Here is a 19,941-nt window from a genome sequence, read left to right as displayed (position 1 = left end):
CAAAAGCATAGCTCCTCCTCTGCAGTATACACCCCCTGGCCAGTCCAGGCAGCCTCAGTTTTAGTACACAAGCAGTAGGAGGAAAAAAAAAAAAAAAACAGTAAAAACTTCTCAACAGAGGAACAAGAGAAAAGAAGAGTCATAACCAAATAAGGTACTGAGAGAACTAAAGCCCAACAGGGCAACAGGGTAGGTGCTGTGTCCCCCAATGATGGCCAAGAGAAAACGATTTTACGGTGAGTACACAAAAATCCGTTTTTCTCCGACGCCTCATTGGGGGACACAGGACCATGGGACGTCCTAAAGCAGTCCATGTGTGGGAAACATGAAAGAAGACAACACAACCCAAGGACTAGGATGGAACCAGTCCCGGACAGCCTGGAGCGCCTACTGAGAGAGGTGCTCTACTGCCATTTGCAGAATTTTCCTACCCAGATTTGGCTCAGTTGAAGCCTGGGTATGGACTCTGTAATGCTTTGAAAACGTATGTAGGCTAGACCAGGTCACAGCCTTACACACCTGTTCCACTGAAGCCTGATGCCGAATGGCCCACGAAGCGCCAACTGCTCGCGTGGAATGAGCCCGCAGCCCACTAGGAATGGGCTTGAGTTGCAAGCGGTAGACTTCCTGGATTGCAGAGCGAATCCAGAGAGCCAGCGTCGACTTTGAAGCTGCCTGTCCCTTCTTAGGCCCCTCAGGAATGACGGACAAAGAGTCCATTTTCCTAAAGGGGGCTGTCCTGGATATGTAATATCTGAGAGCTCTGACGAGGTCTAACGAATGCAGAGATCTTTCCACCCTATGAACTGGGTGTGGACAAAAGGAAGGCAGAACAATGTCCTCGTTCAAATGAAACGGGGTAAGAACCTTTGGAAGAAAATCCGGAAGGGGGTGCAGAACCACCTTGTCCTGGTGAAAGATCAGAAAAGGCTCGCGGCAAGAGAGTGCTGCCAGCTCCGAAACCCGTCTGATGGACGTAATTGCCACCAGGAATGTTACCTTCCAGGACAGAAGAGCAAGGGAGGATTCCTTGAGAGGTTCAAAGGGAGACCTCTGGAGACCGTCCAGAACGAGTGAGGTCCCATGGGTCCAGCGGCCGTTTGTACGGGGGAACTAGATGGGAAACGCCCTGGAGGAAGGTCTTTACTTGCTGTTTTTGAGCCAGGCAGCATTGGTAGAAGATTGAGAGCGCCGAGACCTGCCCTTTAAGGGAACTGAGAGCCAGCCCCACTTGCAAGCCAGACTGTAGAAAGTCGAGAATTCTGGGGATGGCCAGAGGCATAGGCTGGACGTTAGTTTCTCTGCACCATGAAAGAAAGATTTTCCACGTATTGTGGTAAATGCGGGATGAAGTAGGCTTTCGGGCGCTGATCATGGTGGAACTAACCGCGGGGGAGAATCCCGCTCTTGTTAATACTCAGGTCTCAATGGCCTGGCAGTCAGCTTCAGGGCTCTGTAGTTCTGATGGGAAATGGGCCCTTGGGTCAGCAAGACTGGGATGTCTGGAAGGCGCCGCAGTACGTTTGCGAGCTTTTGTACTAATTCGGAGTACCAGGCGCACCTGGGCCAGTCCGGTGCTATCAGTATCACCGGGACACCCTCTGCCTTGATCTTCCCGATTACCCGCGGCAGCAGGGGTAGAGGTGGAAATATGTAAGGCAGGCGGGAGTGGTGCCAGGAGCAGACTAGAGCATCCGCGCCGATGGACTGCGGGTCGCGTGACCTGGCTATGAACGCGGGTACCTTTGCGTTCAACCTTGAGCCCATTAGATCCACGTCTGGTGTGCCCCAGCGAGTGCAGATGTGTAGAAACACATCTGGGTGGAGAGACCATTCTCCGGCGGGCAGGCCTTGGCGACTTACAAAGTCTGCTGCCCAGTTCTCTACCCCCGGTATGTGTACCGCTGATATCACTGATCCCGTCAATTCGGCCCAGCTGAGGATCTTGTGGGCCTCGAGATAAGCCGCTTTGCTGCGGGTGCCCCCCTGCCGATTGATATAGGCTACAGCTGTCGCATTGTCCGATTGGACTCGAATCTGACGACCCGCTAGCAGAGGGCAGAACGCCCTGAGCGCGAAGAAGATCGCGCGGATTTCCAGGATGTTTATGGGTAGGGAAGACTACTGGGGCGTCCAACGTCCTTGAGCAGTGTGGTGCCAGTACACTGCTCCCCAGCCTAGGAGGCTGGCGTCCGTGGTCAGGATCAGCCAGTTCACTGGGAGAAAAGATCTCCCCATCGATAGGGATGAGGACCGAAGCCACCAGTGGAGTGCATACCTGACTGAAGGCGTCAGGTGAAGATGTTTGTCTAGGGAGAAGGGGCTCTTGTCCCAGGCAGCTAGAAGGACTAGCTGCAGTGGGCGGAGGTGCAGTTGAGCAAAAGGTACTGCCTCCATAGCCGCCACCATCCTGCCGGGCACCTTCATGCTGAATCGAATGGAGCGAAACGGAGGACGTAGAAGGCAGCATACCGCTTGTCGAAGAGCGATCGCCTTGTCCTGAGGGAGATAGATCAAGCCCTGACGGGTGTCCAGGGACATGCCCAGGAAGGTGATGGACCGTGCTGGGACCGGGGATGATTTGTCTAGAATCAGTAGCCACCCTAAGCGGGATAGGGTGTCTAAGGTGATCTGTACGCTGGTTGAGCAGTCGCGTAAGGAGGGGCCTTGATGAGGAAGTCGTCCAAGTAAGGGAGAACGACTACTCCCCTGGCGTGAAGGACGCTCATGGCGGCCGCCATGACTTTGGTGAAGACCCTTGGTGCGGTGGCAAGGCCGAAGGGTAGGGCTACGAATTGAAAATGGGAGTCCTGAACTGCGAAGCGGAGGAACTTTTGGTGATCTGGAGCGATGGGTATGTGCAGGTACACGTCCTTGATATCTATGGAGGCGAGGAATTCCCCTTCGACCATGGATGCAATAATGGACCTTAGGGACTCCATTCTGAATCTCCATACGTGCACGTTTGTTTAGGTGTTTGAGGTCCAGGATAAGTCGAACTGACCCCATCTTTTTTGGGGACCACAAAGAGGTTGGAATAAAAACCTCTGAACTTCTCGTCGTCCGGGACGGGTATTATCACTCCTGCTGTTTGGAGCGAGTGGATTGCTGAGATAAAAGCTTCGTTTGAGTCTTTGGGGGGTTTGAGAGAAGGAACCGACTCGGGGGTCTGGTCCGAAATTCTATGTGGTAACCGGAAGACACAAGGTCTTGCACCGATTTGTCGTCTGAGGCGTCAGCCCAGATGTGTTGAAAAGAGCCGCAGTCGACCCTCCTACAAATGAGTGTGTCTTCCAGGGCACCAAAGGAGTCATGAGGGGGGAAAACGTCGTGGACGAATTTCCCTAGTCCTGGACTGTTTCGGTCTAGGCTGCCATGACGAAGTGGGTTTCGGGGAGAGCTGAGAAGGTCGGTCCCTGCGTAGTCCGCGGCTAGTGGCGAAGGCAGAGCGGGATGTCGACCAACTAAATGACTTCCGAAAGGAACGGAACGAGGACTGTGGACGTCTGGTGAAGGTCGTCCTGGGCTTCAGCTGGGGAAGGGAGGTACTTATTCCTCCCGTGGCGTCAGAAATGAGCTTGTCCAGACGTTCGCCAAACAATCGGTCTGGAAAAAATGGAAGGCCCGTGAGAGACTTCTTGGAAGCAGAGTCCGCTCGCCACTGTCGGAGCCAGAGAGCTCTACGGATGGCTATGATATTTGAGGCGGCAAAAACTGCGCAGGTAGCAGCATCAATGGAGGCCTGCATGAGGTAATCCGCCGCAGCGGCAATTTGAGCTGTTACCTCTGTGACGGAATGAGGAAACAGATTCCTCAAGCGAAGTGTTAAGGGATTCTGCCCAGACCGAGATCGCCTTTGCGACCCACACAAAGGCAAAGGAGGGCGAGAGGGAGGAACCCGCAGCCTCAAAGGCAGAGCGGGCGAGGTGCTCCACCTGTCTGTCTGTCCGTCGGGTTCTTGATGGAGGAACCATCGGGTAACGACAGGAGCGTTTTTGTGGCAAGGCGGGAGACCGGGGGGGGGAGGATATCCTGAAACTCTGGGTGATCAGCGAAAACCTTTTGGGGTTTCCTTGCCCTCTTAAAGGAGACCACATGGTCAGTGGTAGTGGATGAGGGATCCTCCAAATGCAGAGCTTGGTTGATTGCTGCTATAAGGGAGTCTATTGCAGTTTGATCATCTGGGGAGGGTGAAACCAAGAAATCATCCTGGTACAAACAGCATTCTCCCTCCTCCAGCTCTTCAGAAGCCGTGGAGCGTGTGGGAGAGCCTGCCCTGTGTGCTCCCGAGGGAGAGCCCGCTGGAGACACCCGGCCGTGTGCCGTTTTCCTGATCCCTGCAACCGGTGAAGCATGTGCCCGGATTACCTCAGAAGGATCCTCCATAGGGGTATCCTCAGGCTGCGTTCCGTCCAGGAACCCAGAAGGGTGTGGAGGACAAAATTGCATAGCCAGCACCAGGTTCTGTGACAGTTTTTCCATGGATTGGGATTCCATGGATTGGGACAAAAACTGTGCCTACTCCGGTGGGATGGGAGCCCTAGGCTCTGGGCTGACGGTTGCGGCAGTGGTGGCAGGGGGGTCTTGGGGAGCTATAGGGACACAGGACTCACAGAGAGAAGAGGTGTGTTTACGTGGTAACTCAGCGTGGCAGGCAGTGCAGGCTGAATAATATACTATGTGGGCTTTAGCTCTCTTAGTGCCCTTAGAATTCTGCATGTTCCTAATAGGAGTATGCCAGGAGGGGGATCAATGCTCAGCAGAGCTGCAAGTGAAGCAAGCACCTTACCCGAATCAGCCTATGGCCCTGTCCTCAGGAAGGATGAAGCTCTATGGAGATCTTCGCACGCATTCCTGAGGGAAACAGGGCTTATCGCGGGCGCGGGGGGGCGGGGCTTAGCTCTAAAAGAGCGCGAAGATGAAGTCAGTGTGCCCCCGCTGTGGGTAGTAAAAATGGCGGGAAGGGAGCTTCTGATAGTTTTCCTCCCTCTCCCTCCAGTCAGCACACAGCTTGTCACTGGTGGTTATCAGCCGGCTTTTCTGCTAGAGCAAATAAACAGAGCAAATAAACAGTGTGAGTCCCTGAGCTCTGTGCAGTCCCCCTGCCACCGGGAAATTATCTGTGCAGATTCTCTGCAAACAGGAGTGACTTCCCCCTCCTCCAGCCAGCAAGCTAGAGAAACGTTAACCCTGTGTGTCCTCTCCGCCTCTACCCTGGGCTTTGGAAAATCGGTGTCTGTGGAACCCGTCGTCCAGCCCAGGATCCAGCATCGCAGGAGGGGGTACGTGGAGGCGACACTCCGCGTTCCCGCCCGTTGATGGTAGTGGGAGATCGGTCCCAAAAGGAAACAGTCGCCTTCAAAAAATAACAAACCTTGAAAGGAAGTGCCTCCTACAGACACTAAGCTAAAACTGAGGCTGCCTGGCCTGGCCAGGGGGTGTATACTGCAGAGGAGGAGCTATGCTTTTGCATCTACTTAGTGTCCTCCTATGGATAAGCAGCATAACACCCATGGTCCTGTGTCCCCCAATGAGGCGTCAGAGAAATTGCAAGTTTGTTCAGGGCAGACATCAGTTGCATTCAGAGAATGGTTCTCTCTTAGAAAGCCACGGCCAAAGTGCTCCTGTGTATAGGGGAATCAGGAGCGAGCCATCAGCCAAACGTTAGGACGGCGGCTATCTAATAAGTATGGCTAGTTTACTGTCCACAGGGGCAAATACAATTCAGCCACTGCCTAGTAGTAAAATTAATTTTGCATATAAAACACTTATTGCTGATAACATCCCTGTCAGTTCCTCTTTCAGTGACACAAATAGCCCTCGTTAGTTCCGTGTGCCAAGATGTGTAATAGGAAACAAAGAGGTTGAGAAAGTTTTTGCAAATTGAATAGTTGTCTCTGGGAAACATATATATTAATTTGTATGTTTTAAGTAATGGTTGCACACACGCTGAAGTAAACGAGCCTTCGGGGGTGTTCACATCATGAGTTATGTCTGCCCAGTAAAACAGTCTAAAAAGAAAAAGTAGAATACTAAAGGGGGGGGAAGGGGTGGGGGGACCGGATCTGACCCCGGGAAACTGCAGCGATGCATTTGCCCATGTTCAGACAGCTCGTTTTCCCAGACCGGGCTCAGCGGAGAGGACAGGACCCCCAGAGGATGTGAATAATGGACAAGGAAAAAGACTATATTAGGGCAGTTGACAATGTGGAACTACAAGAAGTCTTTTCTATCAGAGGCAGCAGATTCATAATAGACAAGTGGGCATATATATATATATACACAATCATTTTGTACATCAAGGTAAAGTATTGAATCGCTTGGTGTTTGGCTCCCGGACAATGATGTACGTCTGAACCAGGTGACCATGAGGACAGAAGTGCGGATGGCACCAATCAACCACAGAAAAGTTGAAGCACAATATTTTAGGGTGCAATAGACAAAATCGAATCAATCATTCTTAACAGAAGGGTAGAATCCCTGCTTAAAATGAGAAACGCGGAGCACTCTCTATATGCATACACATAGGCTGCTGCACTTATGGCATATGGCCGATAGGAGAGGGCAGCGTTGCTATAGTGGTAAAGGGCGGCATATGCATCACATGCATATACTTGCAGCTGTGCAGAAGTATACAGCTGGCTCAGGCAATACAGCATAATGTGGATATATATCTATATTACACACTTTTTTGTGTTCTCCTTGAGGGTTGAATAAAGACACTATAAACATAAAAATGTCAATGCAATTATAGTGATACTTATTTGTAACTTTCATCCATAATACCCAGCAAACACACTTTAGGGGACAGCACCCTAAGGAATTCAAAGTGTTCATGGTGAAACCGAGGTAGTTCAAAAGCAAAAAAGAAAAATTTTCAAACAGAACAAAATTGAGTGCAGAAAGGAGCCACCGATGCTTAACCACAAACCAAGGACTATCACAAGGTTCCTCAGCACTTCTGGAGTACAATAAACCATTTTGAAATGTCGTCAGATTAAATAAATCAGTAGCACTCACCAATGACGAACAAAAATGTATTACTAATAGAGCTGATAGAATCCGCCAAAACCCAGATCCGCTCCGGATCCCGGTGCCCTTATAAGTCTATGGAGACCAGAATCTGGAGATTAAAAATGTTTGTGGAGGGGACAGGGGGGGTAGGAGCGCACGCGGTGTACTCACCCGAGGTTGTATCATGGCAGCAAACTCCTTCCGTGTCACGCTTTTCCCTTCCAGAGCAGACAATTCAATATTCATTGTTTTGCCCGCCTGCCGTCGCGTGTAATTGGTTGCAGCTAGACGCACCTCAACCCCGAGGGCAGCATGTCAGCTGACTGCAACCAATCACAGGTGGCAGAACGGCCGGTAGACGGGGAAAGCAGTGCAAGTGCCTGGAGGTCAGTACGGTGAACGTGCAAGGTCTTTCAGAAACACATGCATGCTCCTGTCAGAAGTGTGTGCTGTGCTGGTGATGCGATGTCAGACCCGTACAAGTCTGCAATAACATCAGCCGGCACAGCCTGCGCTCTGAGCATGAGCGTGCATGTACACAGAAACACATGCATGCTCCTGTCAGAAGTGTGCGCAACTGTACCGGTCATGTGGCTTTTTTTATTATTATTTAAATAAATAATTTAAAAAAAAACACGACGTGCGGTCCCCCCTAATTTTCATTTCCAGCCATGATAATGCCGGCTGTAGCCCACAGCCGCCCGGTATTGCCACATCTATTTGATGTGACAATCCCGGCTCTTCTCGATTGCCCTGGAGCGGTGGCAATCGGGGTAATAAGGGGTTAATAGCAGCACACAGCTGCTACTAAGCCCTAGTGCATCTATGAGATACCTGCATCAAACTAACCTATACATGAATATAAATAAACAGACACAGAAAAATCCTTTATTTGGAATAAAGTACAAAACACGCACCCAAATTCACCTCTTAATTAACCCCCAACACCCTGCAGCTCCGGTGTAATCCACACGAGGTCCCACGCCGCTTCAGCTCTGCTACATAGCCAGCGGCCATAGAGCTCGACCACCTGCTGTGCAGACAATGACTGAGCCGCGATGACTGCACACAAGCAGATACTGTCACAGGCTGGGGGCGCGTCTGCCTACAACCAATCACAGACGAGAGGACGGCCGGTGGGCAGGGAAAAGATGGAAAGCTGTGTATACGATGCACAGTACAGGAAGTGAATGCACGACCCGGAAGCAGTGTGCCGCGATGACACAGAGTCTCAGTAACTATGAAACACTGTTTTATTCCTGTTTTTCTTTACATTTTTTCAATTATTTTCCCCAGTGCCGGATCCTGATCATGCACCCGGAAATCCTTGAAACCGCGTGGATCGGCACTTTTACAGTTCGGATCCTCTCAGCCCTATTTACCGACAGCTTTTAGAAGCCATTTTCCTCAAACAATTGTAGAAGAAAAACGTCTGCATCTTTCAACAAAGCCTTTATTTTTAATGCAGGACAATGATCCATCGCATGCTCAGCTGCCAGTAAAGGCTCTCAAGATAATAAGAAAAAAACAATGACTTGGCCCCTTCCTCATTGGAGATAAACATATTGAGAACTTGTGGTCCCTTTGTAATGGGAGATTTATGGGGAAGGAAATCTCACCTCTCTGAACAGTGTCTGGGGGCTGTGGTTGGTGCGGCCCAAATTAAAAAAAAAAAAAAAAGAATAGTCAACAGATTATGAAACAGACTCCATGGACGGAAGGTTTATGGGTGTTATTGATAAGAAAGGTGGCTGTATTGAGAAATTATAATTATATATATATATATATATATATATATATATATATATATATATATATATATATATATATATATATATATATATATATATATATATATATACATATACATATATACACACACACACACACACATACATATATATATATATTCATTATATATATATATATATACATACATACATACACACATATGTATTCACACACACACACACACACACACACAGTGTGTCCACCCATATCCTGTCCACCGCCATTAACTTGAGAACGGCGGTAGCTATAGGCATAGAAGTGGTGTCTAGGTATAGTAAAGTAGTCAAGCACTACGCAATGAAACCACCTATAGCACCGCCTGGTGGAAAGCAACGGAGTTAGCATTTTTATCTCGAAAACAGAACGAGAGAGAAAAAAAAATATATAATTATATAATATACAGTACATACAGTGTGTCCACCCATATTCTGTCCGCCGCCATTAACTTGAGAACGGCGGTAGCTATAGAAGTGGTGTCTAGGTATAGTAAAGTAGCCATGCGCTACGCAATGAAACCACCTATAGCGCTACCTGGTGGAAAACAACGGAGTTAGCATTTTTATCTCGAAAACGGAAGGAGAGAAAAAAAAAAAAGTGAATTAAAAAATTGTAGGGCAGCATCAATTCAATACGAATCGACACCTTGCATACAGAAATGCTATGATATGAAACCCATGACCCCCCCCCAAAAACATTGAATGCTGGTCACGCATATGTTGCTCATTTAACTTTGATGCTTAAAGTGGCCACCGTCAGCTGCAATGCACCTCTGAACTCTGGACAGCATACTGTATCTTGCTTCATATTGTTCAATATGGTAGGTGACACGTTTGCACAAGCATCTGTGATATGTCATCATAGGTCCTGCAATGTTGGTGGAGGGGTCGCATACACCTGCTGTTTGATGTGACCTCACAGAAAGAAGTCCAATGGGGTTAGGTCAAGGTCAAGTGAGCGTGGAAGCCACTCCACGCAGCCACCATACACAATGACTTGTAGGAAGGTCTCCATAAGGTATCGCTTCACGTACGCAGCCTTTTGAGTTTTACACGTTCTAATCATAGCATTGCTGTATGCAAGGTGTCGATTTGTATTGAATGGATGATGCCCTTTTTTTTCCCCTCTCTCGTTCCGTTTTCGAGATAAAAATGCTAACTCCGTTGTTTTCCACCAGGTGACGCTACAGGTGGTTTCATTACGTAGCTACTTTACTATACCTAGACACCACTTCTCTACCTATAGCTGCCGCCGTTCTCAAGTTTATGGCGGCGGACAGAATATGGGTGGACACACTGAATGTACTGTATATTTTTATATATTGTGACGTATCAACCGGCTGTATAACAAAGGGCCGGTATGTTTTGCAGAAGCATGGGTGCTCTGCGATGTGAAGTTGGCTGGGACCTGTGGTTCCACAGGATTGCATTACATGCAGAGCCATGGAAGGGTGTGTGATGCGGATTACACACTCCTTACCACCTGTGGGTGTGGCTCCAGGGGTTAAAGCAATCCTGTCTCTGAACCTAGGTGGAGTGTGCCTAGGGCAGTCTAGATAGAGACTAGCTCCAGACGTCCAGTGTGTGTGTACTGGAAACAAGTGAGAGCAGAGCCAGGAGCTCTGGGTGTATCAGCCTGTGTGGAGGCTGAACACAAGGCTCTGATATTGAGTCTGAGGTGAGTGCAGCCAAGCCAGGCCAGGGCTGTAGGGCCGAATCTCTCCAGGAGGAGAGACAGACAGGGGTCTGCAGAGGGCCCTGGGTGCTGGAAGGAACCTTGGCTAGAGTTGTACGCTGGCAGGAGCCAGAGAGAGGGGAAGTTGCTAAAACTTCCATAATGGACTTATTGTTTATGTTTGAGGGCAGTTTATGCTGAGTGTTTTTAAATAAACTGCCGGAATTTCTATGAGAGACTGTGTACGTGTGTTGGTGAAGCTATCTCACACCGCTGCAGGGCGCAACGTTATATATATATATTTTTTTTTTTATGTGTCAAATGTAGTTATTACTCTCACCTTAACAGATGAAAATAAAGGTGAGATAGAAAGATTTCCGTTTTCATTTACTTGCAAAAAAATTCATCATAAATCAGCACTAGGGATACAAAATGATTAACCAAATAATACTATATATGTTTGAGTTGTAAGAATTGTCCATGAGGACGGTGTCACACCAATTAGCTGATCACAGGGTTTACTGCCCACAGTTGCATTGAACATTCAGAAAGGTGAAGCATTAAATGGCCCCAGCTGTCAGTGTACCAGGACAAACAGCCATTCCCCCTCCCACCCCCAGCCAGCAACCCAACCTCAACCTCCACCACAAGCCGGCACCCCCAGCCACCCAGCACCCCTAGCCGGTGCCAACTCCTCTCAGCCAGCACCCCACCGCTAGCACTCCCTCACTTTCACTACAGGTTTATAGGAAGCAGTTTGGGCAGGTATGGACATTACCTGAGGGAAAAGCTGTGCGGCCTCTGGTATAACAACTATGGACAGCGATCCCTGGATTCCTTTGCTTTGCTGTTGGAGAACTCTATCTGCCTCTGTAAGAGAAGATGGATAAGTGAGAATCTGAATAAACATGTAATAAGAGACAAAGGCTTGCTTCACAATCTGTTATATTTGTGGAATAAAAATCTGCAGCATGCTAAGGTACTTTCTCCAGTTAAAGAAAGGACAAAAAAAAAAAAAGGAGACAGAACCCATGAAAGATAGTTGAGTCCACTGGGCCCCAATATGTTTTGCCACGTGACAAATCTGTCTCAGCACCAGATTAATAACACAGATGTGAACCCAACCCACCAGGAAAGAAACAGACTTTTACCTGTACGTCCCTGTTTAAGTTTGTCATCTAAATAAAGCTTGTTGAAAGTTTGCGGAGCAGCACATCAGCAAGCTTTTCCGGTGTGGTCACTTCCGGACCCATCTCAGCCGGTCTGCTGCGGCACAGTGTTTTGCAATCCGGCAGCGGGTTCACCGGCAGTCACAGTTGGTACCGTTGGAACCTGGCTGTGACCTAAAGTGAACTCAATGTCGTCCCGCTTCTACAACAGCCGGCTCCCATGATGCTCTCAGTGTATTCCAGAGGCTGAAGTGATTGGTTGCATTTGCCATCACTGAACCCTCTGAATGTAGCAAAGCCAGGATCGTCATATGGATTATATCAGATCTGCAGGGGTGTTTTTAGATTTTTTAAAAGAGGTGAAAGAGGGGATTTTTCTCTGTGTTTGTTTATTTTCTTTGAATTACAGGTTAGTGATGTGGGGGGGGAAGGGATGTCTCAGACGTCTCCCCATTACTAACCTAGGACTTGATGACAGCTGTGATTTATCCTTCATCAATCCCATATATTACCCTGATTGGTCCCACACCAGGGCAATTGGGGAGAGCAGGGTAATGCGCCAGAATTAATGGATGCGCCACTTCCGGGGTGGCTGCGGGCTAGTATTTTTAAGTTGGGAGGGGCAAATAACCATGGCTCGTTCAAGCCTGATATACCCACCAGCTGTCAGTTTTACCACGGCTGTTTATCAAAAATGGGGCGAGCCCCACACCATTTTTTTTTCTTTTAAATTTATTTAAATAATTATAAAATAGTCATGGGGTCCCCTCTATTTATGATAACCAGTCACAGTAAAGCTGACAGCTGGAGGCTGCAGCCTATAGTTGTCTTGCTTTGCTTGTACTGGTTATCAAAAATATGGTACCAGCCCAGGCCATTTTTTTAAATTATTTACTTCTTTCTTTTTACACTATACAGAAAACTGACTGCAACCAATCACAGACACAGAGGGGGGGGGGGGGGGGGCATGTATAGCAGTCTGCATCCAATCACAGATACTGAAACAGAGGGTGGACGGGGGAACCGTGAATATTCATGAAACTTAATGACCGGGCTCGTAAAAGAATTTGACTGCAGTGTTATCTTCCTGGAAACAAGGTATGTATAACTATCCTGCTCTTACTTCCAGTTAGCTTCCTTTTGCAGCCCCCTAGCCCTTGCAATCATTTTACAGCACAGAACTTCTCATCTCCATTAAGGCCCCGTTACACGCTACGATATATCGGGCGATATGTCGTGGGGGTCACGGATTCCGTGACGCACATCCGGCATCGTTTGACATATCGTAGCGTGTGACAGCTACGAGCAACTGTTAACGAGCAAAAATACTCACCTTATCGTTGCTCGTTGACACGTCGTTCATTTTCAAAATAATCGGTCACATTCCTGGATGCAGGTTGTTCGTCGTTCCTGAGGCAGCACACATCGCTCCGTGTGACACCTCGGGAACGACGAACACAGCTTACCTGCGTCCCGCCGGCAATGCTGAAGGAAGGAGGTGGGTGGGATGTTTACGTCCCGCTCATCTCCGCCCCTCCGCTTCTATTGGGCGGCCGCTGTGTGACATCAAATGTCCCTCCCCCTTCAGGAAGAGGATGTTCGCCGCCCACAGTGAGGTCGTTTGGAAGGTAAGTATGTGTGACGGGGTGACCGACTTTGTGCAACACGGGCAACAAATTGCCCGTGACGCACAAACGATGGAGGCGGCTGCGATCGCACATGCGAACGCACGATAAATCGACGCGTGTAACGGGGCCTTTAGGCTGTATGGCATTCATTGTCTGGGGTAAAGTTCAGTTCCCGAACCAAACTTTTTTTTTTAGTCCGTGAGGATTTGGCGAACCCGAATATCCACGGGTCCGCTCACCTTCAGTCAGAAGCAATTGGCTAAACTTAAGCCTATAGTGGGCACTAAGCTCTGTTAATCATATACATGCAGCCTAAGGACAATAAACGCTACTCCATAGAGATCAATTACAATAGCTTAATAAATTATCAAAAATTTATGTTCTGAAGAGTGTGAGCTCATGACATAATAAATTCAATGTCTCAAAACACGGCTTCCAAAATCCACATGTGATGCCCTCTAGTGTCACCTACAGGATATAACAGACACACTACTGTCAGGTCCAAAACAAAAGGGAAAAGATCCCCACACACAAAGTAGCAGAATGTCCGAGCATCCAGCAAATGTTTCACATTCATATCGCGGCTAGTTTGGTTTTCTTTGGCTGCACAAAGTAATAAACATCTATTTTAGCAAATTATTGTATTTTCATGAACTGAGAACACTGGGTCGTTTTTTTTCTTAGAATTCTAAATTTATGACACCTTTAATTCCCTGAGAAAACACACGCATAAGGCCTCCTTCATACATCCAGTTTTTTTTGCTGTATAAGGAATAAAAATTATTGGAATTTTTTTTCTATCAGTATATTGGTTAAAAAGCCCCACATCTTTTTCTACCCATTAAGGGAATCTGTCACCAGGTTTTGTCACCTAATTTGAGAGCAGCATAATGTAGAGACAGAGATCCAGATTCCAGCAATATGTCACTTACTGGGCTGCTTAGTGTAGTTTTGATAAAATAACTGATTAATCAGCAGTAGATTATCATTAGAGGACTACTTGGCGTGCTGCAGGTAGTCCAGAATATTCATGAGCTCTGTATAACTGCTAGATCTGCAGCAGAGAAAACATTGATTTTATCAAAATGTCAGCAAACAGCTCAGTAAGTGACATCACTGGAATCAGGGACGCTGTCTCTACATTATGCTGCTCTCAGATGGGGGAGCAAAAACCTGGTGACAGATTCCCTTTAAGCAGTAAAAAAGAGGCAGCAGTCGCATAAAACAGATGGCTTCAATGGACTGCTTTTTGTGATGGACCCTTTGTTGTTAATGGGATAGCCTGATCCAAGACTCCCATCAAATGTGGCTCCGGCACAGCCTTACAGACCATCGGCAGATGCACTGTCTGCTGTGATGTCTGGGGGTAGGTATTTGTGCCTCATTCATGTTGCAGATTTGGAAGAGTTGCGTCTTATTCGGAACGGATCCTAACCACAGGGGTAATCGTGTAGAAAAATCTGGATTTACTTCTCATTTTAGGTTTAAAAGAACTGATGCAAAAATCTGACCAATGTAGAAATGTGTGTAGGATATCTGGATAAAAGTCCCCTTGTACCCTCCAGGATTCTACCTAACGTTCAGCAAAAGTAGTCTGTTGCGTTTCTATATGTGGCTACTTAGGGACGTTTCTACAATTGCCACTTAATCTGGGGTGCTTCATGGTGACACTCCATGTCAGCTACTCAATTTATTGGAGCCTAAACAACCAGTCAGCAACATGGCCATGTTTCCTAAATGGATGGTGAAACGTGATATACCGGGCAGTAAGGCCGCCCTTCTCATGTACACCCCTTACTGTACAAGTACTATAGAAAGTATTTATCATCTATTGTTCTATATTATAGAAAGAAAAACTCATAGGGAACTACAAAACTATTCCATACCTGACAAGGCTGGCAAAGACAAAATCTCGTCCTCCTCGTGGGTCGTCCTTCTGTATCTGAACTCATAGCGGCAATTAAAAGTTGTGTGAGCTGTAGGAAAGCACATTAAGCAGGAATATATTGAGTCTCCTCAGTACTGAATATATACAGTGGGGAAAAAAAAGTATGTAGTCAGCCACCAATTGTGCAAGTTCTCCCACTAAGGCTAAGTTCACATTTCCGTTGTTTTGTATCAGTCACATGCGTCGCTTCAGCTATACAGCTAGCCCTAACCCCATTATTAGCCAGCGAGCCACCCGGCATCAGGGCAGCTGGAAGAGTTGGATACAGTGCCAGAAGATGGCGCTTCTATGAAAGCGCCATTTTCTGGGGCTGCGGGACTGCAAATCACAGCGAGGGTGCCCAGAAAGCATGGGCACCCTGCACTGTGGATTCCAATCCCCAGCTGCCTAGTTGTACCCGGCTGGACACAAAAATTAGGCGAAGCTCACGTCATTTTTTTTTTTTTTTAATTATTTCATGAAATTCATGAAATAATTAAAAAAAAAAAAAGGGCTTCTCTATATCATTGGTTCCCAGCCGGGTACAAATAGGCAGCTGGGGGTTGGAGGCAGCCCGTACCTGCCTGCTGTACCCGGCTAGCATACAAAAATATGGCGAAGCCCACATCATTTTTTTTTGGGGGGGGGGGCAAAGAAATCCTGCATACAGTCCTGGAAGGAGGATGCTGAGCCTTGTAGTTCGACAGCTGCTGTCTGCTCTCCTGCATACACTATTGGATGGAGTATGCTGAGACTTGTAGTTCTGCAGCTGTCTGCTCTCCTGCATACATTAGTGGAGAATGAAGAACATATTGAAGAAGGAAATGACAGACCTTTTTTTTTTTGTTCACTGATAAAAAACGCATAAAGACGCAGTGAGCAAAAACGCAGCAAAAAACGCACCAAATCGCGGCAAAATATGCGCGTTTTGCCGCGTTTTTTGCCGCGGGTGCGTTTTTTGCCGCAAAAACGCACAAAAACGCAGCGTCAAAAAAACGCAGTGTGTGAACCTAGCAATATGTCGTATCTTATACCTGTTAGGTTACATGGACTATAAAGAATGGAAGCACGGTCTGATAGAGCGCTAAGGAGGCCCTAGTATTAGAAAACAATAAATTCTACAAAAATGAATCTATCAGCCACAACGCGTTTCGATATACATAATATCTTCATCAGGTGGATATCTGAAGATAGTGTATATCGAAACGCGTTGTGGCTGATAGATTAATTTTTGTAGAATTTATTCTTTTCTAATACTGTGGCCTCCTTAGCGCTCTACCAGACCGTGCTTCCATTCTTTACTGCTGATCTTCCCCTCTGTCGGTTCACGGCAAGAGCTGCTTGGTACGGAGGTCAGATTACCAGAGACGCCCAATGATATGTCACGTGACCCGCTTTTCAGGAATTTGCTTCCCTGGATGGACATTGTGGGCTAACAGATTAGAAGATTACTGACACCACACTGCCGTCTTATACCGTGGTTGTGCGAGGGCTGCACAACCACATCAGGTGAACGAAGGGAATTTTGTTTACTTACCGTAAATTCCTTTTCTTCTAGCTCCAATTGGGAGACCCAGACAATTGGGGTGTATAGGCTATGCCTCCAGAGGCCGCACAAAGTATTACACTAAAAGTGTAAAGCCCCTCCCCTTCTGCCTATACACCCCCCGTGCTCCCACGGGCTCCTCAGTTTTGGTGCAAAAGCAAGAAGGAGGAAAAAAATATAAACTGGTTTAAAGTAAATTCAATCCGAAGGAATATCGGAGAACTGAAACCATTCAACATGAACAACATGTGTACACAAAAAAACAGGGGCGGGTGCTGGGTCTCCCAATTGGAGCTAGAAGAAAAGGAATTTACGGTAAGTAAACAAAATTCCCTTCTTCTTTGTCGCTCCATTGGGAGACCCAGACAATTGGGACGTCCAAAAGCAGTCCCTGGGTGGGTAAAAAATACCTCATAATAGAGCCGTAACGGCTCCGTCCTACAGGTGGGCAACCGCCGCCTGAAGGACTCGCCTACCTAGGCTGGCATCTGCCGAAGCATAGGTATGCACCTGATAGTGTTTCGTGAAAGTGTGCAGGCTCGACCAGGTAGCCGCCTGACACACCTGCTGAGCCGTAGCCTAGTGCCTCAAAGCCCAGGACGCACCCACGGCTCTGGTAGAATGGGCCTTCAGCCCTGAGGGAACCGGAAGCCCAGCAGAACGGTAAGCTTCGAGAATTGGTTCCTTGATCCACCGAGCCAGGGTTGATTTGGAAGCCTGTGACCCTTTACGCTGGCCAGCGACAAGGACAAAGAGTGCATCCGAGCGGCGCAGGGGCGCCGTACGAGAAATGTAGAGTCTGAGTGCTCTCACCAGATCTAACAGGTGCAAATCCTTTTCACATTGGTGAACTGGATGAGGACAAAAAGAGGGTAAGGAGATATCCTGATTGAGATGAAAGGGGGATACCACCTTAGGGAGAAATTCCGGAACCGGACGCAGAACCACCTTGTCCTGGTGAAACACCAGGAAGGGGGCTTTGCATGACAGAGCTGCAAGCTCAGACACTCTCCGAAGTGAAGTGACTGCTACTAGGAAAACCACTTTCTGCGAAAGGCGTGCGAGAGAAATATCCCTCATTGGCTCGAACGGTGGTTTCTGAAGAACCATCAGCACCCTGTTCAGATCCCAGGGTTCCAACGGACGTTTGTAAGGAGGAACGATGTGACAAACCCCCTGCAGGAACGTGCGTACCTGTGGAAGTCTGGCCAGGCGCTTCTGAAAAAACACAGAGAGCGCAGAGACTTGTCCCTTAAGGGAGCCGAGTGACACACCCTTTTCCAATCCGGACTGAAGAAAGGACAGGAAAGTGGGCAAGGCAAATGGCCAGGGAGAAAAACCCCGAGCAGAGCACCATGACAGGAATATTTTCCACGTCCTGTGGTAGATCCTGGCGGACGTTGGTTTCCTAGCCTGTCTCATAGTGGCAATGACCTCCTGGGATAATCCTGAAGACGCTAGGATCCAGGACTCAATGGCCACACAGTCAGGTTGAGGGCCGCAGAATTCAGATGGAAAAACGGCCCTTGAGACAGCAAGTCTGGTCGGTCTGGTAGTGCCCACGGTTGGCCGACCGTGAGATGCCACAGATCCGGGTACCACAACCTCCTCGGCCAGTCTGGAGCGACGAGGATGGCGCGGCGGCAGTTGGCCCTGATCTTGCGTAACACTCTGGGCAACAGTGCCAGCGGAGGAAACACATAAGGGAGTTGAAACTGCGACCAATCTTGAACTAAGGCGTCTGCCGCCAGAGCTCTGTGATCGTGAGAACGTGCCATGAATGCCGTGACCTTGTTGTTGTGCCGGGACGCCATTAGGTCGACGTCCGGCATCCCCCAGCGGCAACAGATCTCCTGAAACACGTCCGGGTGAAGGGACCATTCCCCTGCGTCCATGCCCTGGCGACTGAGAAAATCTGCTTCCCAGTTTTCCACGCCTGGGATGTGAACTGCGGAGATGGTGGAGGCCGTGGCTTCCACCCACATCAAAATCCGCCGGACTTCCTGGAAGGCCTGCCGACTGCGTGTTCCTCCCTGGTGGTTGATGTAAGCCACCGCTGTGGAGTTGTCCGACTGAATTCGGATCTGCTTGCCTTCCAGCCACTGCTGGAACGCTTTCAGGGCAAGATACACTGCCCTGATCTCCAGAACATTGATCTGAAGTGAGGACTCTTGCTGGGTCCACGTACCCGGAGCCCTGTGGTGGAGAAAGACTGCTCCCCACCCTGACAGACTCGCGTCCGTCGTGACCACCGCCCAGGATGGGGGTAGGAAGGATTTCCCCTTCGATAATGAAGTGGGAAGAAGCCACCACCGAAGGGAAGCTTTGGTTGCCTGAGAGAGGGAGACGTTCCTGTCGAGGGACGTCGGCTTCCTGTCCCATTTGCGTAGGATGTCCCATTGAAGAGGACGCAGGTGAAACTGCGCGAAAGGAACTGCCTCCATTGCTGCCACCATCTTCCCCAGGAAGTGCATGAGGCGCCTCAAGGGGTGTGACTGACCTTGAAGGAGAGATTGCACCCCCGTCTGTAGTGAACGCTGCTTGTTCAGCGGAAGCTTCACTATCGCTGAGAGGGTATGAAACTCCATGCCAAGATACGTCAGCGATTGGGCCGGTGTCAGATTTGACTTTGGAAAATTGATGATCCACCCGAAACTCTGGAGAGTCTCCAGAGTAGCGGTGAGGCTGTGCTGGCATGCCTCTTGAGAGGGAGCCTTGACCAGCAGATCGTCTAAGTAAGGGATCACCGAGTGACCATGAGAGTGGAGGACCGCGACTACTGTAGCCATGACCTTGGTGAAAACCCGTGGGGCTGTCGCCAGGCCGAACGGCAGTGCCACGAACTGAAGGTGTTCGTCTCCTATGGCGAAGCGCAGAAAGCGCTGATGCTCTGGAGCAATCGGAACGTGGAGATAAGCATCTTTGATATCGATCGATGCAAGGAAATCTCCTTGAGACATTGAGGCGATGACGGAACGGAGGGATTCCATCCGGAACCGCCTGGTCTTTACGTGTTTGTTGAGCAGTTTTAGGTCCAGGACAGGACGGAAAGACCCGTCCTTCTTTGGAACCACAAACAGGTTGGAGTAAAAACCGTGACCCTGTTGCTGAAGAGGAACAGGGACCACCACTCCTTCTGCCTTCAGAGTGCCCAGCGCCTGCAGAAGAGCATCGGCTCGCTCGGGAGGCGGAGAT

General features: G+C 48.6%; 1 protein-coding gene across 1 annotated transcript in view; it reads right to left on the bottom strand.

Moving 5' to 3' along the window:
• The window catches only part of PIGS (phosphatidylinositol glycan anchor biosynthesis class S), an 81,996-nt gene that overhangs the window by 50,072 nt on the left and 11,983 nt on the right, over window positions 1-19,941 (bottom strand). The window contains exons 4-5 of the mRNA XM_075335264.1: window positions 15,160-15,249; window positions 11,255-11,346 (exon numbers count right to left, since the gene is read on the bottom strand). Of these exons, the coding sequence (XP_075191379.1) occupies window positions 11,255-11,346; window positions 15,160-15,249 (182 nt within the window). The remainder of the gene's footprint in view (window positions 1-11,254; window positions 11,347-15,159; window positions 15,250-19,941) is intronic.

This window comes from Anomaloglossus baeobatrachus, chromosome 2, assembly GCF_048569485.1.
Source record: "Anomaloglossus baeobatrachus isolate aAnoBae1 chromosome 2, aAnoBae1.hap1, whole genome shotgun sequence".
Lineage (NCBI taxonomy): Eukaryota > Metazoa > Chordata > Amphibia > Anura > Aromobatidae > Anomaloglossus > Anomaloglossus baeobatrachus.
This window is presented reverse-complemented; position numbering and strand designations above follow the sequence as displayed.